This window comes from Scylla paramamosain, unplaced genomic scaffold (assembly GCF_035594125.1).
Source record: "Scylla paramamosain isolate STU-SP2022 unplaced genomic scaffold, ASM3559412v1 Contig3, whole genome shotgun sequence".
Taxonomy (NCBI): domain Eukaryota; kingdom Metazoa; phylum Arthropoda; class Malacostraca; order Decapoda; family Portunidae; genus Scylla; species Scylla paramamosain.
Window position 1 is genome coordinate 3,027,501 of NW_026973668.1, and position 25,000 is coordinate 3,052,500.

The following is a 25,000-nucleotide window of genomic DNA, read 5'->3' on the forward strand; positions in this document are numbered from 1 at the left end:
GTTAATCTGTCACCATAACCATAAAAACACAGGGGGTGCTGTGAACTTATTAAACCCAGCTGTGACCTCACTGAACGTGAGGTCACAGCTGTCACAACACAAGGGGGCAGTCACAGCCTGCCCTCTAAAGACAACTCTGTTCCTCCACACAAAACTACAAGCACCTAATAACACACACACCCTTCACTCTAAAATTTTAAAATCATCATGGCGACTCCTACACCAGCCTCGGAGTCCCCATCTGGGGAGGGGACCATAAATGTCCCCAGGTCGGACTGCCTTTCTGTCGACGACCCTAAGTGTCTTGACACCCCCCTCAACTTTTTATTCATTAACTTCTGCAACATTCGCGGTCTAAGATCTAATTTTCAATCTGTAGAACACGACCTCTCCTCTTCTAAACCTCATCTTCTTTTCCTCACTGAAACTCAGGTGTCTGAGGCAACTGACAGTAGCCCCTTTTCTGTTCCCTCCTACTTTCTCTATCCTCATTTTCGATCCAAAGCTGGATGCTGCGTTTATGTGCGCAATGACTTAACCTGCTCTCGTGCCCACGCTCTTCAATCTTCAGAGTTTTCCACCATCTGGCTACGACTACAGAGTCACTCTCAAACTAAATTTATCTGTGCTGTATACCTCTCACCTAACTCCTCTGACTATAAGAAATTCTTCGACTACTTAACTTCTAAAGTGGAGCACATTCTGACCCTCTTCCCTTTTGCAGAGATCTCCATTCTTGGAGACTTCAATGTTCACCACCAGCTTTGGCTTTCCTCTCCCTTCACTGACCATCCTGGTGAACTAGCCTACAACTTTGCTATCCTCCATGACCTAGAGCAATTGGTGCAACACCCTACTCGCATTCCTGACCGTCTTGGAGATACGCCCAACATTCTTGACCTTTTTCTGACCTCTAATCCTTCTGCTTATGCTGTCACCCTTTCTTCTCCGTTGGGCTCCTCCGATCACAATCTCATATCTTTATCTTGTCCTATCGCTCCAGTCCCTCCTCAGGATCCCCCTAAGCGAAGGTGCCTCTGGCGTTTTGCCTCTACTAGTTGGGGGGACCTGAGGAGGTATTTTGCTGATTTTCCTTGGAATGACTACTGCTTCCGTGTCAGAGACCCGTCTTTGTGTGCTGAGCGCATAACAGAGGTGATAGTGTCTGGCATGGAGGCGTACATTCCTCACTCTTTTTCTCGTCCTAAACCTTCTAAACCTTGGTTTAACACAGCTTGTTCTCGTGCTATACATGATAGAGAGGTGGCCCACAAAAGGTACTTAAGCCTTCCATCACCAGAATCTCATGCACTTTATATTTCTGCCCGGAACCATGCCAAGTCTGTTCTCCAACTAGCCAAAAACTCCTTCATTAACAGAAAGTGTCAAAACCTTTCAAGATCTAACTCCCCTCGTGATTTCTGGCATCTAGCCAAAAATATCTCCAATAACTTTGCTTCTTCTTTCCCTCCTCTATTTCAACCAGATGGCACCACCGCTATCACATCTATTTCTAAAGCTGAACTCCTCGCTCAAACCTTTGCTAAAAACTTTACTAGCTTAGACGATTCTGGGCTTGTTCCTCCCTCTCCTCCACCCTCTGACTACTTCATGCCACGTATTAAAATTCTTCGCAATGATGTTTTCCATGCCCTCGCTGGCCTAAACCCTCGGAAGGCTCATGGACCTGATGGGGTCCCTCCTATTGTTCTCCGAAACTGTGCCTCCGTGCTTGCACCTTGCCTAGTCAAACTCTTTCAGCTCTGTCTGTCAACATCTACCTTTCCTTCTTGCTGGAAGTTTGCCTACATTCAACCTGTTCCTAAAAAGGGTGACCATTCTAATCCCTCAAACTACCGTCCTATTGCTTTAATTTCCTGTCTATCTAAAGTTTTTGAATCTATCCTCAACAGGAAGATTCTTAAATATCTATCACTTCACAACCTTCTATCTGATCGCCAGTATGGGTTCCGTCAAGGCCGCTCTACTGGTGATCTTCTGGCTTTCCTTACTGAGTCTTGGTCATCCTCTTTTAGAGATTTTGGTGAAACTTTTGCTGTTGCCTTGGACATATCAAAAACTTTTGATAGAGTCTGGCACAAAGCTTTCATTTCCAAACTACCCTCCTACGGCTTCTATCCTTCTCTCTGTAACTTCATCTCAAGTTTCCTTTCTGACTGTTCTATTGCTGCTGTGGTAGACGGTCACTGTTCTCCTAAATCTATTAACAGTGGTATTCCTCAGGGTTCTGTGCTGTCACCCACTCTCTTCTTATTATTCATTAATGATCTTCTAAACCAAACTTCTTGTCCTATCCACTCCTACGCTGATGATACCACCCTGCACTTTTCCACGTCTTTTCATAGACGTCCAACCCTTCAGGAGGTAAACAGTTCACGCAGGGAAGCCACAGAACGCTTGACTTCTGATCTTTCTAAAATTTCTGATTGGGGCAGAGCAAACTTGGTATTGTTCAATGCCTCAAAAATTCAATTCCTCCGTCTATCAACTCGACACAACCTTCCAGACAACTATCCCCTCTTCTTCAATGACACTCAACTGTCCCCCTCTTCTACACTGAACATCCTCGGTCTGTCCTTTACTTATAATCTGAACTGGAAACTTCACATCTCATCTCTAGCTAAAACAGCTTCTATGAAGTTAGGTGTTCTGAAACGTCTCCGCCAGTTTTTCTCACTCCCCCAGCTGCTAACTCTGTACAGGGGCCTTATCCGTCCATGTATGGAGTATGCTTCACATGTCTGGGGGGTTCCACTCATACTGCTCTTCTAGACAGGGTGGAATCAAAAGCTTTTTGTCTCATCAACTCCTCTCCTCTAACCGACTGTCTTCAGCCTCTCTCTCACCGCCGCAATGTTGCATATCTCGCTGTCTTCTACCGCTATTTTCATGCTAACTGCTCTTCTGATCTTGCTAACTGCATGCCTCCCCTCCTTCCGCGGGCCTCGCTGCACAAGACTTTCTTCTTTCTCTCACCCCTATTCTGTCCACCTCTCTAACGCAAGAGTTAACCAGTATTCTCAATCATTCATCCCTTTCTATGGTAAACTGTGGAACTCCCTGCCTGCTTCTGTATTTCCACCTTCCTATGACTTGAATTCCTTCAAGAGGGAGGTTTCAAGACACTTATTCATCAATTTTTGACCACTGCTTTGACCCTTTTGTGGGACTGCCATTTCAGTGGGCTTTTTTTTTATTGGATTTTTGTTGCCCTTGGCCAGTGTCCTTCCTACATAAAAAAAAATAAAAAATACAGCCTTTGCAATGTAGTGTCACCAGAACCCTAAAAACACCCTTAAAAACCCGCGTCACTTCAACTACAGCCTTTTTAGAATGTAGAAATGTTGTTAATCTGTCACCACAACCCTAAAAACACCCTTAAAAACCCGCGTCACTTCAACTACAGCCTTTTTAGAATATAGAAATTTTGTTAATCTGTCACCACAACCCTAAAAACACCCTTAAAAACCCGCGTCACTTCAACTACAGCCTTTGCAATGTAGTGGAGATGCGGCGCAGGAGTGTTGCAGAATATGGACCAATGTTATTTCAATACAATCGCAAGTTTTATCATTTAAACTTTAACAATTACTTGATATCAATTTATTTTTCCATATTGACATTTTAACTTCGCCTTCAGTCAGTCAGTCAGTCAGTCAGTCAGTCCATCAACTTTTTCAGATTCTCGTGTCCCGCTGGCTTGCTGTGGCGGCAGGACCCTGGACTGTGTGACTGGCCGTGGGCTGTGCAGTGCGTGTCGCCCCTCACCAAGCCTGACCTCTCCCTCTTTCTGCCTCCCCCTAGTGCGAGATTTCTATAACACACACACACACACACACACACACACACGGTTAGTTAGTGTATTGTTTATATATTTTTTTACGATACATTACAACTTTGAACACACACATACACACGTCGTTTTGATACTCTCTCTCTCTCTCTCTCTCTCTCTCTCTCTCTCTCTCTCTCTCTCTCTCTCTCTCTCTCTCTCTCTCTCTCTCTCTCTCTCGTCTACATTTTTCTTCCTCCTATTTTCTTCCTCTTCCTCTTTTTCTTATTATTTCTTTATCATCCTTTTGTCATCTTCGTCCTCTTGTTCTTCCTCTTTTTTTTTTTTTTTCTTCCTCCTGAAGCGTTACCATAGCAACCCCTTAGTGTTTACATTCACATCTCGGCCCCTCACATGACAATACAAACAAAACCAAATCAATACCTAAATAAGCTCAGCCGGTGATTGGCTATTTTTTCAGACAATTCCTTGTAGGTTTTAAGATACTCCAGCCGTAGGATTGTGAATAAAAACGAGAAATAAGAGACGATTTCTTAAACAACCTTAGGCCGAAGTGTCTTGTGAACCGAAACAGATGGAGAGTGACACGTGTGAAGGGTAAGTAAAGTAATATATCTTTTCGCTTTTTCTTCGTTATTTGGAGTTTGGTGGGTGTGCGGCGTGGTGTGGGCGTGGGTGAGGTGTGTGGGCAGCGGTGTCAACCACGCCCATCCTCTGCATTGCGTGATGTGGGCGTGGGAAGATGTTGAAATAAGAGGACTATAGGATGTTCGCGAAGATTTTGTTGTGTGGTTCCTTTTGTTTGTCTGTATTTCTGCCTGTGTTTGTTTGTGTGTGTGTGTGTGTGTTCCTTTGGCTATCTGTGTAAGTGTGTGTTCAGCGAAGGGCAACAAAAATTACCTTCAAATTATATAGTTTGTGTATTTATTAATGAGTCGATATCAGGAGACAGTTGATGTTGTTATTGCTTCCTCCTTCTCCTCCTCCTCGTAGTAGTGTTGCCATGACAACCTCACAATTGTTTAGAGTCATTTAGTATTTGGATTCAAGACTGAGGCAAATGTTAGTCCTGTCGTTCGCTGAGGTGACAGATTCCTGACCTGGTGGGAAACAGGAAGCCTGATGTGCCAGCTCAGTAAAATACTTGCAGTTAGGGAGGAAAAAAAGAAAAACAAGGTAAATATTTACTCTTGCACCGGTCTCTCTATTCTGGACGAAACTTTTCTTTCTGGTAGTTTTCGGCCTGTTTTGAACTAACCTGCTTGTTGTTTTTCCCACAAATCATTAGTTTTTATTTTATCATCATCACCACCACCACCACCACCACCACCACCTAACCCAACATAATGAAACAAATCTAACCTAACCTAACCTAACCTTACCTAACAAACTAATCTAACCTAACTAACCTAACCTAACCCAACCAAACTAACATAAGCTAGCTAATCTAACTTAACCAACCTAACTAACCTAACCTAACCCAACCAAACTAACATAACCTAGCTAACCTAACTTAACCTAACCTAACCTAACCTAACCTAACTGTCAAGGCTAAGAGATGAATATGAAGTGGTCACCTTATTTTTCTTGGTAAAATCTGGCAGTGCGTGGGAAGTAATGGAGGCGCCGCCCACCACAGGCAGACTTCTTCCTCTGAATAATTCCAGTATTTCACATTGAGCCACTTCTCCCTCCTCAGGGTGAAATAGAGCACCGTGATCGACTAAAGTAATTCTGTATTTTTTAATTGGCCAGCGGCTGCACTCTCACTCAAAGGAACCAGTCACCGTGGCTAATTTCCTGCTTGCACAACATGTGACATACCCACGCACGGACGAACACACCTTCACCAGTGTGCCTCAGACCCTCAGTCCCTGCCTTTCCATTGCACATGCCGGAGCATCACTTCTCAGTGTTGTCTCGGCAGCAAGACAGACAGACAGACAGATTGTTATCAATGTTTCACTTCCTGTTACTTTTTCTCTTGCCAGTGTGCATAAAGTGTGTGCTTTAATTTACTGCTATGTGAACAGATATATTGCCTGCACCACGTGTGACTGCACCACTGACCACACTGAAGGCTCAGGCAATTATTACTCTGTCATTTGCTGAGGTGACAGACTCCTTACCTGGTGGGCTTCCCTCCCCACACATCAAATCATGGGAAACAGGAAGCCGTGTCCTGCTGATGCACCACCACAATTAAATACTTGAGATTAAAAAAATAAATAAAAGAAATATCACAATTGGTCAGATGGTGAGCAGCAGTGGCAGGTTTTCATTGACGACAGTGAGGTGTTCATACACATTAAAAAACGTAAGTTTCATAGATAATTTGCAAGTTCATGCTTCGATGTAACCACATTGACACAGCCAACAAGGTCAGAACGCAATGCATTCCACAGGTCCTCGTGCCTCATACTAATAAATCTTTTCTGCACCTCAAGTTGTGTTCTGATGTGACCAATTTTACAGTCGTGGCCTCTCGTGCACCTCAACCAGGGACCTGGAAATGAGTCACCCCAAGAGACTGACAAGTGGCTGTGAGAAATCTGCCAATATTTAATGATGTCCTGTGTGAGTACTCTGCCCTTGACTGAGTACAAGTTAAGATTGAGTACAAGTTAAGACTGAGTACAAGTTAAGATTGAGTACAAGTTAAAACTGAGTACAAGTTAAGATTGAGTACAAGTTAAGACTGAGTACAAGTTAAGACTGAGTACAAGTTAAGTTTTATTGTGTGAGAGTAGTCAAGCTGTCCATCACACATTTCTCTTGTCCATCTCTGTAGTGACTCTGACTGCTTGACATCTCCTACATACACAAAATTCCACACAGAAGATGCACACTGCAATAATGAGCGTGTTTGAGTGGTGGAAAGAAGAACCATGAAGGAACAATCACAGTTAATTGTAGATTTAAGAATAGCTTGACCCTTGGTGGTGCAGGTCAGTGATGTCAGGACAAAATGGGAAATTATTGAAAAAGGAAAAAAAGGATCAAAGACTCAAGAGATGAAACACCTGGACGTGCTGTCACTGCTCCACCTTGACCAGAAGAGAAAGAGGAACAAAACGTTATGAGAGGACTTAGGGAGGAAGAGAGGCAACGGTGAAGAGGGTTGCTACATTGGCAGAGGACAGCAAGCTACATCTTTTTTTCTACTTAGTAATATTAAACATAAGAAACTAGAAATAAGTTTAATAAACATTGAAGGACTTAGTCAAGCAAAACTGCTAGAAATAGAAAAATGTAATAAACAATAACACAGTGATGTGCATAACAAACAACACAAAAAAATAGTTGACATAAGAGAGAACATCACACTCACTCATCCATACCAAGAGGAAAAATACAGACAAGGAAGTGGACTCACAATTTTAATGATGCAAGGTGATGGTGAACAAATAGAAAAAAATAAACAGTCAACAAAGACATATTGCAGGAAAAATGTGAAATTAACAGTTTCATTTATTATTATGTTGGTACACCTGTCAACAAATGATGAGAGAAACAAGAAGCTGGAGATAGAAATTAATGACATTCTTCAAAGATCTGAAGGGTCGCTGTCAGCACTCGTGGGTGACTCACTGGCCACGTGCAATCTCTGGGAGAACAAAAACTGAACAAAAATGGAAAAAGAGTAACAAATTAGATAACTGAAAAATTTAACATTACTGAATGGAGATCCAAGTTGTTGTGGTGTAAACACACAAGTAAAACCAAAATTATGTGAGTGCCATTCACATTATGCTTGTTAGTAAAAGTATGCATGACAGATTTGCAAACGTGGTAATTGACGAAAACACAGAAAAATTAGACCTGTCTGATCATAACCTCTTTAGTGCATATTTCAATGTAAAATTACTCCACTTACAAAAAGATATGATAACATTAAAGAAATAATATACCTAATTGAAAATAAATGAGGAAACAAAACAAAAATTATTTAAAGGAACTTGAAATAACTGTAACAAACAATAAAGTTAATGACTTAGATCATTTTGAAACTTGTTGAAAAGTCTGATAGAATAACATGAGAGAGAAAATAAAGCAAGAGGTGAAGCAGGTAGATAATGAGGAGGAGCCAGTGTGGATGACGAGGATGCAAAGAAAGGAACCAGCAAGACAACACACTGCAACAAAGGAAGCAGAAAGACCTAAATGATAAAGAAAGAAGTACACAAGGAGCAGAAATGGAAGGTAGAGATGCTAATAAAAGATGCAACCAGCAAACAGGAAAAGAAAACAGAGAGGATACGAAACAACAGAAACAAGACAAAGAAGCTCAGGGAAAAGGATCGGGAAGCACAAGGGAAAACCATTAATAAAGAATTCACCTTCTATAACAGTGATGGTGAAAAACTTAGCCAGGAAGAACAAGGAAGAGAATTAGATGACTCCTGGAGCACAGTACATGGCATAAGAGTGAACAAAATAAATGACGTGTGGAGTGTAGCCGTTAAACAAGATTATGAATTGATGTTATAAAGACGCAGAACATTTGAGGACCACTTACATGTTACAGATACAGGCACCGGTCACTGGAACATTTGTAACGTCGCAGCTCCTCATATACAGAGTTGGGAAAGGAGGAAAAGGAGGAAGTTTGCATGACAGAGGTGGAAATAAAAAAAAAACAATAAAATAACTGAGGAAAACTAAAAATAACAAGGCACCAGGACCAGATGGTATTAAATCACTTATTCAAGATTGTGTGAAGTAGGTGATAAATGCATCCCACAACTCACAAGCTGCTGTAATAACAGTTTATATAAAGAGCAAGTAAGTGACGGCTGGGAAGTAACAAATACAGTATTAATATCCACACATTGTAAAGGTACAGTGGCAGACCTGAGACCACTGAGCACCACTTGCCAGCACACCACACAAGGTTGTCGCGGGAATACCAAGACCAAACACAACAACGACAAATGATAGAAGTGAACTACAAGCTGGATTTACAGAAAGAAGAGGAGTAAATGATAACTTGTATACATTTAAATACTGTGCTAAAGAAAGCTACATAATGAAAAAGAAACTAATAGTGACATTATTAAAACCATCAGACTATAAAAAGGTTTCTGACTTTGTGGATAGAGCAAGCTTAATGAAGACACTGATGGCACACAGGGCACACCCAAAGATAACTGGTACCATTGCCAAGATATACACTAACCATGAGACAAATTTCTATGTTAGTGGAGATAAACAAACAACTCTTAGTATCATGGATGGAATCAAGCAAGGGTGTAATGTATCACCTCTTACATTTCTGCTCCTAACATGTGAAATTGTAAAGAGACTCCACATTCATAATTGTGGCTTTAAGAATGAGAATTGTAGCATGCCAGTAGTACAGCATGCAGATGATGGCTTACTGCCGGCACACTGAGAGACACAGGCCAACCAAAGCATAAAAACAAGTACAAAGAGTAGCACAGGAGGTTTTTTTTTTTTTTTTTTTTTTTTTTTTTTTGTGTGTGTGTGTGTAGGAAGGACACTGGCCAAGGGCAACAAAAATCCAATTAAAAAAATGCCCACTGAAATGGCAGTCCCATAAAAGGGTCAAAGCAGTGGTCAAAAATTGATGAATAAGTGTCCTGAAACCTCCCTCTTGAAGGAATTCAAATCACAGGAAGGTGGAGATACAGAAGCAGGCAGGGAGTTTCAGAGTTTACCAGAGAAAGGGATGAATGATTGAGAATACTGGTTAACTCTTGCGGTAGAGAGGTGGACAGAATATGGGTGAGAGAAAGAAGAAAGTCTTGTGCAGCGAGGCCGCGGGAGGGAAGGCATGCAGTTAGCAGGACCAGAAGAGCAGTTAGCATGAAAATAGCGGTAGAAGACAGCTAGAGATGCAACATTGCGGCGGTGAGAGAGAGGCTGAAGACAGTCAGTTAGAGGAGAGGAGTTGATGAGACGAAAAGCTTTTGATTCCACCCTGTCTAGTAAAGAGAAAGGTAAGACAATCAGCTTGACTATTGATAAAGATAAAAGTAAGATGATCATATTTAATGAAAAGGAAGAATCAGAAAAGACTGAAAACATACAAGAGTGCAGTAGTATGACTTGTCTTGCCGTGACAATGACCAATGAAAGAAACGTCATGCAGGCTTCAAAGGTGACAGAATGAACAGGGCAAGTCACCAAGCAAACATGACATGCAGTACTACACCAACTTGTTGCAACAGATTTAAGTGGAAAAAATGCTGGAATGTTGTAACAGATCATTAATTGGAAAAAATCACCGGAAAGGACTTGGATTTGTTATTATTATTTATGCTACTCAAATTTTAGACTATAATGAAGAGGACTTAAATAAACTACAAAAAACTGAATATTCTGTATGGAGTCATTTACAAGTCCACACACACACACACACACACACACACACACACACACACACACACACACACACACACACACACACACACACACACACACACACACACACACACACACACACACACACACACAGCAAGCAGTGCCTTAAGGGGAGAAGAAGGAGCTGCATCAAGCAGAGCCAGAGACATGAAGATTGAAATATTATTTGCAAAACATTTATTAGAGGAAGATAGAAATGATTTATGTAGAGAAATATTTGCTTTAGAATATGTAAAGGAAAACAGCAAATAGATTAATTAAAGAAATATATGAAGGAGATTAACATGACACTCACAGACACAGAAAGCAAGACAAAGAACATCATAGATAAGATTAAAAGATGGGACTCAATGAAGTGGACGTCGCAATGCAACGGACAACCTTGAGTGTGTATGAAAAGATTAAGAAAAATGTAGGAGAAAATTGGATAGACAACACAGGAGGAAGTAAATTATTATTTAGAGGAAGAACAAACACACCAACCTTAAATTGAAGAAACAGATTGCAGAGGAAGACAGAGGAGTGGCCATGTTGTGGTCAGGGGACGGAAACCTCACAGCATTTCCTTTTGGACTGTCCTCAGTACCATGATATTAAATCTAAGTTTGATTTTCTACTAGATATAGAAAACACTGATGTAGCTTAGTGATATGTTGGCATTTAGCAAACTCACATCACACAAAATCAAAACTCAAAAGAATTTAATGAAAAGTAACTGGAATAAAAAGGCAAAGGAAACCAAGAATATGGAAAATTTATGATAATTACATAAATACTGTGACATTTTTTGTGAAGTGAAACATAACGGAAGGCAAATGGAAAAAGTGAAAAACAAGGAAAAGTAAAGAAAACCAGGAAAAAAACAAAACATACAAAACATAATAAGAAAAATGAACAAAAGAAGAACAGTGGGAGGCATTGCAGAGGCTTGTCCCTCACCTTCTGCTGCACTGACTGGACCGCTCCTGCCTCATGCATTGTGTGATAGCCTTCTGCTGCACTGACTGGACTGCTCCTGCCTCATGCATTGTGTGATAGCCTTCTGCTGCACTGACTGGACTGCTCCTGCCTCATGCATTGTGTGATAGCCTTCTGCTGCACTGACTGGACCGCTCCTGCCTCATGCATTGTGGTGATACCTGGTAATGAAATTTTAGTTTATCATCAATATACACATGCAGGTCCACAGCACAGGTTTTAAATGGGAGAGACACATCACTAACAAGGTAACGAGCGTCGTGGCCCAGCCCACCCCACCCCACCAAGTATTATTTCGAGTCAGTCATAGAGGTGTACATTTTGAAGAATTAAGTGAGTCCCTAAGACTGATGCCTGAAAGAGTGTGCTGATGTCCCCGTGGCAGGACCACACTGCACTCGTGTGTCGTGTTGTGCACCTGCTTCCGTAGTGATGTGTAACTTGAGGTCATCAGCGAATACCTTGGTAGAACCTGTGATGTTGCTACTGATAAAATTAATATATACTAAGAAAAGTAGTGGTCCAAAAACAGATCCCTGAGGGACTCCAGTGCACACCTGCTTATCTGCACTCTTGGTGTGGGTCAATGCTGCATTCATTACCTGATCTGTAAGAAAATCTTTAATCCAAAATAAAACTACCTGTTATCCCCAGGTGTGCCAACTTGTCCAACAAAATATCACAGTTAACAACATTAAAAGCCTTGCAATAGTCAAATAAAATCAGGTCAACAGACATTACAAGATCCAGTGCCAAAGTGGTACCATTGTAAGCCATCAACAACTGGTCCTGTGTCGGTCTCCCAGGTCGGGAAGCATGCTGGTCCTGCAAAAACACATTGTTATCTTGAAGATGGTCACTTAATGATTTAGTGATCATTTCCTCCCCGGTGTTACACACAGCAGAGGTCAACCCTCCAATGGCACCGTCACTCCCCCAGCCGTCACACATTATGTGATTTTGAAAAACGCATCATTTTCCCGCGGGCATCGTTCCAAGGTCCCGGGGAGCAGTCCAGCGGCAGTCTGTCATCAGGTCTGGAAGGGGAATGATGGTGCTCGCCGCGCTCACCGCTGGCACTGCTCTCTCCTTTATACTCAAGGGCTGTGACGCCAGGTGGAGTCCATTTATGTAATATAATTACTTCTGAACTTACGTGGGGGAAAAGATTGTGTACAGACCTGTACACATGATGTACGGGGCCTTGGTGCCTGTGACTCTTGGTAAATATGTTCAGTGGGATCTGATAGAGTCCTGCTGTAGTTGTTCTCTCCCACGCTATGAGTGTGTCTTACTTATTGGCACTTCTCTTCTGTGTTGGTCATTTCCAAGTGTTGGGAGCACCACAGGTGGGAGGCAGAGGCTGTGGTGTGTGCATCACCTTCTGATAAATGGTTCCAGTGTTATATTCAAGGAAAAGTTATCTCAGTCAATAGTTGTGGGTGGACATCTTCTGTTTACTTATTTACTTATTTATTGATGAGAAGAGCACCAGGTTGGGATGCACGGCAACATTTACGCATCATTTTATACAAACACCAACCATTTTAACTCAAGAATGTTCTTTTTCTTACTTTTCTTTTCAAAGGACTCTTGTTGACACACAGCACACCAAAGCCAATATTTTTTTCAATAAAAATTTTAAAGTAAATCATGAGAACTAAATATGACAACACATTTGTACGATTTTGTTTTTATTGTATTAGTATTATTTTATTTATTGATTTATTCATTTTTAATTTGATCCAGTGTAATTCAGTAAAGATATTTCATATATATATATATATATATATATATATATATATATATTTTTTTTTTTTTTTTTTTTTTTTTTTTTTTTTTTTTTTTTTTTGCTCCAAATGGAATGACGGTACCATTACTGTCTGCCAAATCTGCCGCCACCATTCCAGGGCTAAGTGGGTGTGCTCTTGAACCTTTCTTGAAAATTGGAACAACTAATGATTTTATTCACAGGGCAGCAAGACAACTTGTTAAATATGCTTTCTAATAAATAAGCTTCAGAGTGGTAAGATACATACTCAACACTTGTCTTTATAAAATATGGATGCACTTTATCAGGGCCCAGGGCTGGAAAGGGATGTAATTGTGCAGCAGCCCCAACCACAGACTCTGGTGTGATATCAGAACCACCTGTGTAGACCTGGGGAATGTGTCAGCTGGTATGTTGTGTCTCTATACAGATGTGATTAATGAGTATGACCATTAGAACACTGAGACAAGACTGGACAGGTGTGTGGATGATGACGGATGGAAATAGGCAGGTGTGTCTTGTGCAGGGACTGTCACGTGTAGGCCTCATGTCTTCCTGCACCAACCCTCGTGTTCCTGTGTTTCTATATTTGTGACACACTGTAATATCTAAAGAATGAAAACTTTGGTGACTGTTTGAATGTTATAACAGAGGTGGGTAGTATAGATAGTGAAAACTGTGCCCTTCCTGAGAGTGAGAGAGTGGCCAAACTGAGACCCATAGTGAAGACTGAACCAGATGCTGAGGTCACCTGCTGACAGCCAGAAGTGTGGGAAAAGTTTGCAGTGACAGAGAGAGAGAGAGAGAGAGAGAGAGGAAAGAATAGCAAGTTAATTTTGTTTCCCTGATCCCAGGAACTATTTAAGAGACAAGCATGAAGATAGGGGTCAATAAATTTACTGATAATCTTGGCAAAAAAAAATCAAGGAGCGAAAACACTAAGTTGTATTAGATTGCTGTCAAACTCAACACCTCTGTCTAAAACAGCTGAAAATGTAAAGGATGTGCTGTGTAGTGCCTCATGCTGTGTAGTGATGGTGTGTGCTGTGGCATGACAGGAAGTGTGTTGTTCTAGTGGTGGCAGAATGTTGTGTGTGGTGGTGGAGCAGACAGTGCCACTCCTGGTTGCCTGAAGAGTTACCTTCACCACAGAACATGTTGTGTGCAAGCTGGCCAAGTAGTTTATACTAAGAGAGTCTTAAGTCCCACAGAGCAGTGCCTCTCCTCCTCCCCACAGCCTCACTGCACAACACTATATTCTCTGTTATATTCTGTCCACCTCCCTAATGCAAGAGTTAACCAGTATTCTCAGTCTTTCACCACTATTCTGTCCACCTCCCTAATGCAAGAGTTAACCAGTATTCTCAGTCTTTCACCACTATTCTGTCCACCTCCCTAATGCAAGAGTTAACCAGTATTCTCAGTCTTTCACCTCTATTCTGTCCACCTCCCTAATGCAAGAGTTAACCAGTATTCTCAGTCTTTCACCACTATTCTGTCCACCTCCTAATGCAAGAGTTAACCAGTATTCTCAGTCTTTCACCACTATTCTGTCCACCTCCCTAATGCAAGAGTTAACCAGTATTCTCAGTCTTTCACCACTATTCTGTCCACCTCCCTAATGCAAGAGTTAACCAGTATTCTCAGTCTTTCACCACTATTCTGTCCACCTCCCTAATGCAAGAGTTAACCAGTATTCTCAGTCTTTCACCACTATTCTGTCCACCTCCCTAATGCAAGCGTTAACCAGTATTCTCAATCTCTCACCACTATTCTGTCCACCTCTCTAATGCAAGAGTTAACCAGTATTCTCAGTCTTTTACCACTATTCTGTCCACCTCCCTAATGCAAGAGTTAACCAGTATTCTCAGTCTTTCACCACTATTCTGTCCACCTCCCTAATGCAAGAGTTAACCAGTATTCTCAGTCTTTCACCTCTATTCTGTCCACCTCCCTAATGCAAGAGTTAACCAGTATTCTCAGTCTTTCACCACTATTCTGTCCACCTCCCTAATGCAAGAGTTAACCAGTATTCTCAGTCTTTCACCTCTATTCTGTCCTCCTCCCTAATGCAAGAGTTAACCAGTATTCTCAGTCTTTCACCACTATTCTGTCCACCTCCCTAATGCAAGAGTTAACCAGTATTCCCAGTCTTTCACCACTATTCTGTCCACCTCCCTAATGCAAGAGTTAACCAGTATTCTCAGTCTTTTACCACTATTCTGTCCACCTCCCCAATGCAAGAGTTAATCTTCTTGTTCTTCTGCAGCATCTTTATCCAATTTCTGTGCAGAGTTGCTGTTTCTGATAAGTCTCCTCCATCTAACCCTGTCTTCTGCCACTTCAAGGTTCATGTTCTTCTCCCTGCCGTCTGCCACAATACAGTCCTTCCTTCTCATCCAGAGTCTTCCTGTCTTCCTCCTACTGCACACTTTCATGCCCATTATCTGCCTTTCACAACTCCCGTCCTCTCTCCTCACAACATGACCAAACCATCTCAACCACAACTGCACCTTACTCACACGTGTTACCTTAACGGTGCTTCTTGTGACTTTATTCTTAATTCTGTCCTTTCTTACCACTCCACTCATCCACCTCAGTATTCTCATCTCTGCCACTTCATTGAGTTAACCAGTATTCTCAAACAACCAAACCAAACCTAAGCCATCACACCCACCCCACAGATGGTGTTGCTACATGTGAAGCGTGGCGAGGAGTCTCTGTTCCTTCTGGAGGTGGGTGTGTCGACGGGTGTGGGTGAAGTGTTGGAGAGAGTGGTGCAGCTCCACAATGCAACACTGAAGGTCCTGCGGCTGTGTGCTGGTAAGTGTGTCTGTGTGTGTGTGTGTGTGTGTGTGTGTGTGTGTGTGTGTGTGTGTGTGTGTGTGTGTGTGCGCGCTGATGATGAATAAAGAGAGAATGAGGAAAATTAATAAAGATAGATTAAATTACCAGTAAACACACACACACACACACACACACAAACACACACACACACACACACACACACACACACACACACACACACACACACACACACACACACACACACACACACACACACACACACACACACACACACACACACACACACACACACACACACACACACACACACACACTCTCACACACCCTGACAGCCTCTCCTCCGGCAGACATAGAGCAGCTGGCAGAGTATGGCCCTTCGCTTCCACCAGAGATGCAGGGATTGGCTGATGAACAGATTGAGGAACTAAACCTGAAAGATGACTGGGCAGAGAAGAGTGTGGCTAGTGGTGGTGAGGTGGAGAACAGGTGAGTGTGTGTGTGTGTGTGTGTGTGTGTGTATGTGTATGTGTGTGTCCCTACCTGCTTCACTTAGTTCAGTAATAATAGTAGTAGTTGTAAAGTCTTGCTTCTCTCACCTGAAGTCTAATTGTGAACCTTGTCACAAAACACTGATGATAATACTAATGGTGTTCTAGATATACATAAGTTAAAGGGACATACATGAAAAGGGTGCTAACCAACATTGTGCTTTAATTAGGTAACTCTGAAAAAAAAAGGCTCATTTGTAACAGACTAGGAGTGTTTGTGTTGTAAGATGTGGGTGGACTTAGAGATTAGTATATATATATATATATATATATATATATATATATATATATATATATATATATATATATATATATATATATATATATATATATATATATATAATTTATTTATTTATTTATTTATTTATTTATTTTTATTTTTATTTATTTATTTTTTTTTTTTTATGTAGGAAGGATACTGGCCAAGGTCAACAAAAATCTAATAAAAAAAAATGCCCACTGAAATGCCAGTCCCTAAAAGGGTCAAAGCAGTAGTCAAAAATTGGTGGATAAGTGTGTTGAAACCTCCCTCTTGAAGGAATTCAAGTCATAGGAAGGTGGAAATACAGAAGCAGGCAAGAAGTTCCAGAGTTTACCAGAGAAAGGGATGAATGATTGAGAATACTGGTTAACTCTTGCGTTAGAGAGGTGGACAGAATAGGAGTGAGAGAAAGAAGAAAGTCTTGTGCAGCGAGGCCGCAGAAGGAGGGGAGGCATGCAGTTAGCAAGATCAGAAGAGCAGTTAGCATGAAAATAGCGGTAGAAGACAGCTAGAGATGCAACATTGCGGCGGTGAGAGAGAGGCTGAAGACAGTCAGTTAGAGGAGAGGAGTTGATGAGACGAAAAGCTTTTGATTCCACCCTGTCTAGAACAGCAGTATGAGTGGAACCCCCCCAGACATGTGAAGCATACTCCATACATGGACGGATAAGGCCCTTGTACAGAGTTAGCAGCTGGGGGGGTGAGAAAAACTGGCGGAGACGTCTCAGAACACCTAACTTCATAGAAGCTGTTTTAGCTAGAGATGAGATGTGAAGTTTCCAGTTCAGATTATAGGTAAAGGACAGACCGAGGATGTTCAGTGTAGAAGAGGGGGACAGTTGAGTGTCATTGAAGAAGAGGGGATAGTTGTCTGGAAGATTGTGTCGAGTTGATAGATGGAGGAATTGAGTTTTTGAGGCATTGAACAATACCAAGTTTGCTCTGCCCCAATCAGAAATTTTAGAAAGATCAGAAGTCAGGCGTTCTGTGGCTTCCCTGCGTGATATGTTTACCTCCTGAAGGGTTGGACGTCTATGAAAAGACGTGGAAAAGTGCAGGGTGGTATCATCAGCATAGGAGTGGATAGGACAAGAAGTTTGGTTTAGAAGATCATTAATGAATAATAAGAAGAGAGTGGGTGACAGGACAGAACCCTGAGGAACACCACTGTTAATAGATTTAGGAGAAGAACAGTGACCGTCTACCACAGCAGCAATAGAACGGTCAGAAAGGAAACTTGAGATGAAGTTACAGAGAGAAGGATAGAAACCGTAGGAGGGTAGTTTGGAAATCAAAGCTTTGTGCCAGACTCTATCAAAGGCTTTTGATATGTCCAAGGCAACAGCAAAAGTTTCACCAAAGTCTCTAAAAGAGGATGACCAAGACTCAGTAAGGAAAGCCAGAAGATCACCAGTAGAGCGGCCTTGACGGAACCCATACTGGCGATCAGATAGAAGGTTGTGAAGTGATAGATGTTTAAGAATCTTCCTGTTGAGGATAGATTCAAAAACTTTAGATAAGCAGGAAATTAAAGCAATAGGACGGTAGTTTGAGGGATTAGAGCGGTCACCCTTTTTAGGAACAGGTTGAATGTAGGCAAACTTCCAGCAAGAAGGAAAGGTAGATGTTGACAGACAGAGCTGAAAGAGTTTGACTAGGCAAGGTGCAAGCACGGAGGCACAGTTTCGGAGAACAATAGGAGGGACCCCATCAGGTCCATAAGCCTTCTGAGGGTTTAGGCCAGCGAGGGCATGGAAAACATCATTACGAAGAATTTTAATACGAGGCATGAAGTAGTCAGAGGGTGGAGGAGAGGGAGGAACAAGCCCAGAATCGTCCAAGGTAGAGTTTTTAGCAAAGGTTTGAGCAAAGAGTTCAGCTTTAGAAATAGATGTGATAGCAGTGGTGCCATCTGGTTGAAGTAGAGGAGGGAAAGAAGAAGAAGCAAAGTCATTGGAGATATTTTTGGCTAGATGCCAGAAATCACGAGGGGAGTGAGATCTTGAAAGTTTTTGACATTTTCTGTTAATGAAGGAGTTTTTGGCTAGTTTTTTATTTATTATTTTTTTTGCCAATTTTGTTTGTTGTTGTGGTCTGTGAAGTTGTGTCTTGTGTGGGTGGATGGATGGATGGATGGATGGATGGATGGGAATGACAGAAATAGGCAAGGCAGGTGTGTTTTGTACAGGGACTGCCACGTGTAGGCCTGATGGCTTCCTGCACCAACCCTTGTGTTCCTGTGTACTGCTGCTACTACTACAGTAAAATCCCTCTCATCCGGCATTCGAGGATCCGGCAGCTTCAAGTATCCGGCACATTTTCCCCCGAGCCTTAAAATCAATAAAAAATCAATGTGTACTCATAAAATCAATTAAAATTCCCGGGCGAGGCATACTTTGTCCCCTCACCACCAGAGCGCACTGCTTCGCGCCACCCGCGGCCCACTGCACTGTGTTTACTCAGTGACTCAGTCCTGCGTGTGCACTGTTTATCGCCTGACGCCTTCATCATGCCTAAAGTTGTAGAAAAGAGGAAGTGTGTTGTGCTTACACTTAAGCAGCTGATCAGATCAGCTGATCTTTGTTATGGTAAGATGCGTGAGTGTAGGCTGGTCATTGTGGACAGAATTTCACTTCTATTCAAGTATCCGGCAATATTCAAGTATCCGGCATGTCAACGGTCCCATTGATGCCGGATAAGAGGGATTTTACTGTACTACTACTGACTGACTACTACTACTACTACTACTACTACTACTACTACTACTACTACTACTACTACTACTACTACTACTACTACTACTACTACTACTACTACTACTGACTACTACTACTATTACTACTACTACTACTACTACTACTACTACTACTACTACTACTACTACTACTACTACTACTACTGACTCACTGACATACTTACTACTATTACTACTACTACTACTACTACTACTGACTCACTGACATACTTACTACTATTACTACTACTACTACTGACTCACTTGACATACTTACTACTATTACAACTACTACTACTACTACTACTACTACTACTACTACTACTACTACTACTACTACTACTGACTCACTGACATACTTACTAGTACTACTACTACTACTACTACTACTACTATTACTTCTACTAACCGACCGACTGACTGACAGACTACTACTACTACACTGCTACCCCTCTCCCCCCACAGGGATCCCACAGGGCGGCGGTGTGGCAGGCAACCCACAGAGAAGATAAGGAAGGTTCTTCTTGATGCAGTGCGGGAAGCAAAGGGTCTCGTGTCAAAGGTAGGGAAGGCAGGGACAGCAACAGACCCCTCGGACCTATCCCTCCCCCCCCCCCCCCCCCCCCTCTCTCCTCTCTCTCTCTCTCCTCTCTCTCTCTCTCTCTCTCTCTCTCTCTCTCTCTCTCTCTCTCTCTCTCTCTCTCTCTCTCTCTCTCTCTCTCTCTCTCTCTCTCTCTCTCTCTCTCTCTCTCTCTCTCTCTCTCTCTCTCTCTCTCTCTCTCTCTCTCTCTCTCTCTACAACTTTTCTAAGGACACAGAGATGACTAGCTGGGTTCTCAAGTATGTCTCTCTGGTTCACAATGTAGAAATGGTAATCTGTCACCAGAACCCTAAAAACACCCTTAAAAACCTGCATCAGCTCAACTAGAGCCTTTGGAATGTATAAATATTGTTAATCTGTCACCAGAACCATAAAAACACCCTTAAAAACCTGCATCACTTCAACTACAGCCTTTGGAATGTAGAAATGTTGTTAATCAGTCACCAGGGTTTTTAAGGGTGTTTTTAGGGTTGTGATGACAGATTAACAACATTTCTACATTACAAAGGCTGTAGTTGAAGTGACACGGGTTTTTAAGGGTGTTTTTATGGTTCTGGTGACAGATTAACATTTCTACATTCCAAAGGCTGTAGTTGAAGTGACATGGGTTTTTTTAAGGGTGTTTTTAGGGTTCTGGTGACAGATTAACAACATTTCTACATTGCAAAGGCTGTAGTTGAAGTGACACAGGTTTTTAAGGGTGTTTTTAGGGTTCTGGTGGCAGATTAACAACATTTCTACATTCCAAAGGCTGTAGTTGAAGTGACACAGGTTTTTAAGGGTGTTTTTAGGGTTCTGGTGGCAGATTAACAACATTTCTACATTCCAAAGGCTGTAGTTGAAGTGACACAGGTTTTTAAGGGTGTTTTTAGGGTTGTGGTTACAGATTAACAACATTTCTACATTCCAAAGGCTGTAGTTGAAGTGATGCGGGTTTTTAAGGGTGTTTTTAGGGTTCTGGTGGCAGATTAACAACATTTCTACATTCCAAAGGCTGTAGTTCAAGTGACACAGGTTTTTAAGGGTGTTTTTAGGGTTCTGGTGGCAGATTAACAACATTTCTATATTCCAAAGGCTGTAGTTGAAGTGACACAGGTTTTTAAGGGTGTTTTTAGGGTTGTGGTGACAGATTAACAACATTTCTATATTATGAACAGGAGAAACACTTGACAACCTGGCTAGTCATCTCTGTGGCCTTGGAAAATTGTCGTAGTGTGAGAGAGAGAGAGAGAGAGTATATTTGAATACTGGCTTGAGAAGGAAGGAAATAATTGTAGTTAACAGAATAATAGATGGTAAATAATTGTACAGACTTGACCAAAGGATACATAGATAAGTAAATGTGATTATAAGAAGGAAGAAGGGAGAAAGAAGGTGATTGTATGGAGTAGTGGAATAAGAAAAGATTGGCAATAAATAGGCTTGTGAAAAATCCATACATAGATAGATAAATGCAAAAGTTTGATCATAAGGAATGGAGGGACAACATTACTTCCAAAGCAGAGTATTGCTTGCACCGCCACCACCAGAGAGGGAAGGAGGGAGGGAGGGAGAGGTGCTGGGTGGGCATGAGGCCTGGAAGCAGTGAGAGCACTAAAAAAAACTTGCAATAGATTTTTCAACCTAATTTAACCTAACCTAACCTAACCTAAATTAACCTAACCTAACCTAATCTAAGCTAAATTAACCTAACCTAACCTAATTTAACCTAACCTAACCTTATCTGACTTCACCTAACCTAACCTAACCTAATTTAACCTAACCTAACCTAATTTAACCTAACCTTATCTGACTTCACCTAACCTAAGCTAACCTAATTAACTTGCCATAACCTAACTTAGCCCAACCTAACCTCACTTAGCCTAACCTAACCTAACTTAACCTAACCTGACTTAACCTAACCTCACCCAACCTAACTTAACCTAATCTAGCTTACCCTACAAACCTAACCTAACAGCCTAACGTAACCTAACCTAATCAAGCTTAACCTACCAAATCAACCTAACAGCCTAACCTAACCAAACCTCACTCACACATTCACCGAACCTAATAAGAAAAAATGAATGAATAAAAAATAACCTAACCTAACTAAAAAAAATCCCCTCCCCCTACAGGAACTAGCGAAGGCCGGGACTCCAATGACCCTCCGCCACCCACAGGACGCCCTGGCTCTGCTTGGGGGGGCAGTGACCATGGCCTACCCAGCCGGCCTGCCCCCCCACGACCCAGTGAGGGAGGAGAGAGAGAGCAGAGAGAGACTGGAGGGCACACAGGCTGGCAAGATGGTGGGTGTGTGGGGGGAGCAGGGCTGTGTGTGTAATTTTGGGGGGGAGGGAGCCTGTGTGTGTGTGTGTGTGTGTGTGTGTGTGTGTGTGTAGGGGGGAGCTGTGTTTTGTGTGTGTATGTAGGGGAGGGACTTTTTTTTTTTTTTTTTTTTTTTGTGTGTGTGTGTGTGTGTGTGTGTGTGTAGGTGGGAGCTGTGTTTTGTGTGTTTATGTAGGGGAAGGGCTTTGTTTTTTTTTTTTTTTTTTTTTTTTTTTTTTTTTTTTTTTTTTTTTTTTTGTGTGTGTGTGTGTACCTACTTGTGGTTGGAGGAGGGGGTGTAAGCCTGTGGTGTTCCATGTGGCTATCTACTCTTGCGCAGTTTTTCCTTAAAATCCTGTACAGTTGTTGCACTTACTACTTGTTTCTGCGTCTCATTCCAGACTCCTGCTGTCCTTTGCGGGAACTGTTATCTTGATATCCCTTCTACACACACACCCTTCTTCACCTTCTTCTCATGCCCTCTTGTTCTAAAGTCTCTCGCCACGAAATCACTCCAGTTTTTCACAACCCAACAAACTCTGATATAAGGCAGTCAGGTCACCCCTCTCTCTCTCTCTCTCTTCTCTCTCCCGTGCTGTGCAGGTTCAGTTTCTTTAGTCTCTCTTCATGTGATAAGGTCTGAGAGGGTTTGAGGCAACTTTGTCGCCACTTGTTGTAATCTCTCTAATTTCTTTATGACTTTTTAGTGCTGGGGGACCACATCACTGCTGCTTATTCCAAACAAGATCTTATCATTGTCTCAGTTAAATTCCTAATCATCTCTTCATCCAGATGGTTGAACGATGCCCTTGTGTTTCTCACTAGATTATTCTTCCTTCTTACATGTACCTCTGGGGACACCTTATCACTGACACTAATTCAAATTCACAGTAATTCTTCACTCTTCACGTGTGTGTGTGTGTGTGTGTGTGTGTGTGTGTGTGTGTGTGTGTGTGTGTGTGTGTGTGTGTCCTAACTGATGACTGTCCTACAGGATGTGTGTGTGTAGTTACTTAGTTGTGTTTATCTAGTTGCATTTACCTAGTTGTGGTTCACGGGAGGGGAGTAATCTCAAGGCATCCCGTCTCTGTGTCTGTTCAGTTTGGTCTTCAAAGCGTGGACAGTTACAGCATTGACAACGTCTTCACTGAGTTCGTTCCATTTGTTCACACTTCCGTCAGGAAAACTATACTTCTTGATGTCTCTTCTACACTTAACTTTCTTCACCTTACTGTGTCCCCTTGTACTCTGTGTGTCTACTTTTATAAAACATTCTTTGTCCACATTTTCCATACCATTTATCATTCTATAGATGTTTATTAAATCTCTCTCTCTCTCCTATTTTCAAGGGTAGGAATTTCCAACATTCTTAATCTTTCTTCGTAGGTTGACTTGCTCAACTCCAGAACCATCTTAGTGACTGCTCTTTGTACTCTTTCTAATTTTGCAACATTCCTCTCTGCATGAGGAGACCACACCACTGCTGCATATTCCACTCTTGGTCTTATGGAAATCATCAACTCTTTTATCGTTCCTTCATCCAAATATGAGAACACTATTCTTACTCTCCATAAAAAATAATAATAATAATAAACGGTTTATTCTTTAGGCAGTCAACAAACTGAAAATGTACATTGGGGGTGGGGAAATACTTGACATTAATCCTAAAGGTAAGGTGTGTGTGTGTGTGTGTGTGTGTTTGTGTGTGTGTGTGTGTGTATGTACAGAAAGAGAGCTGTGGTCACATCATCCCATCCCTATATTTATTTTGATGCAACTTTGTCATAAATTCATTTGTTGTCCAGATCATTCCAGGCCTCCACAGTTGTGTGCGGGAAGCTGTGTTTCTTAACATCTCTTCTACAAGTATCCCTTTTCAATTTTCTGCCATGCCCCCTCGAGACTTACGTTAGGTGAGGTGAGGAGGCGGGGGAGGCTTAGTCAGGTTAGGTTGGGGATAGATAGTGTGGGAGATGGTTAGGTCAAGTTAGGTTGGTAAGTCTGTTGCAAGTTTTTTAGTCCACCAACTCCTCCCTGTCCAGTCATCACTCAATAATCAGACGACATCTCTCTCTCTCCTCTTTCCTGATATAACAAGACACAGTATTGCCACTCTTGCTGTGTACAGTAGTTCCCTTAGACTCAGAGATCACTTTAATGCTGCTCTTTCCATCCTTTATAATTTTCTCAAAGATTTCTTGGCTCTAGGTGACCACACCACACCACACCACACCACACCACACCACACCACACCACACCTGCACACTCCAGTCTTGGGTGCATCATGCTCACTATCAATTCTTTTATCATTTCTCCATCCAGATGTGTAAATGCTGTCTTTGTGTGTGTGTGTGTGTGTGTGTGTGTGTGTGTGTGTGTGTGTGTGTGTGTGTGTGTGTGTTTATTACAACTAACACCACCACCACCATACTGCAACTATTTCTTCTTTCTTCTTTTTTCTTCCACCACTACTACTACTGCTACTGCTACTGCTACTGCTACTACTACTACTACTACTACTACTACTACTACTACTACTACTACTACAACAACAGCTACTTCTTCTTCTTCTTCTTCTTCTTCTTCTTCTTCTTCTTCTTCTTCTTCTTCTTCTTCTTCTTCTTCTTCTTCTTCTTCTTCTTCTGCTCCTCCTCCTCCTCCTCCTCCTCCTCCTCCTCCTCCTCCTCCTCCTCCTCCTCCTCCTCCTCCTCCTCCTCCTCCTCCTCCTCCTCCTATGAGATTCAATATAGAAAAGTGTAAAATTCTACATATCGGAAGCATCAATGTTGAGGC

At 41.9% G+C, this 25,000-nt stretch overlaps 2 protein-coding genes across 5 annotated transcripts in view; both read left to right on the top strand.

The window, feature by feature from the left end:
* Positions 1 to 4,338, top strand: part of LOC135096296 (probable chitinase 10) — an 11,261-nt gene extending 6,923 nt beyond the window's left edge. The window contains exon 8 of one of the 2 annotated variants that reach the window (XM_063997684.1): positions 3,703 to 4,338. In XM_063997684.1, the coding sequence (XP_063853754.1) occupies positions 3,703 to 3,841 (139 nt within the window). In that variant the 3' untranslated portion in view covers positions 3,842 to 4,338. The remainder of the gene's footprint in view (positions 1 to 3,702) is intronic. The other variant, XM_063997685.1, reaches the window with a different exon arrangement.
* Positions 4,277 to 25,000, top strand: part of LOC135096297 (cilia- and flagella-associated protein 298-A-like) — a 25,843-nt gene continuing 5,119 nt past the window's right edge. The window contains exons 1-5 of one of the 3 annotated variants that reach the window (XM_063997689.1): positions 4,277 to 4,411; positions 15,635 to 15,773; positions 16,106 to 16,244; positions 19,768 to 19,864; positions 22,018 to 22,188. In XM_063997689.1, coding sequence (XP_063853759.1) covers positions 15,635 to 15,773; positions 16,106 to 16,244; positions 19,768 to 19,864; positions 22,018 to 22,188 — 546 coding nt within the window. In that variant the 5' untranslated portion in view covers positions 4,277 to 4,411. Of the gene's footprint in view, positions 4,412 to 4,921; positions 4,991 to 6,289; positions 6,392 to 15,634; positions 15,774 to 16,105; positions 16,245 to 19,767; positions 19,865 to 22,017; positions 22,189 to 25,000 lie in introns of those variants that run through there. The other 2 variants (XM_063997687.1, XM_063997688.1) reach the window with 2 other exon arrangements.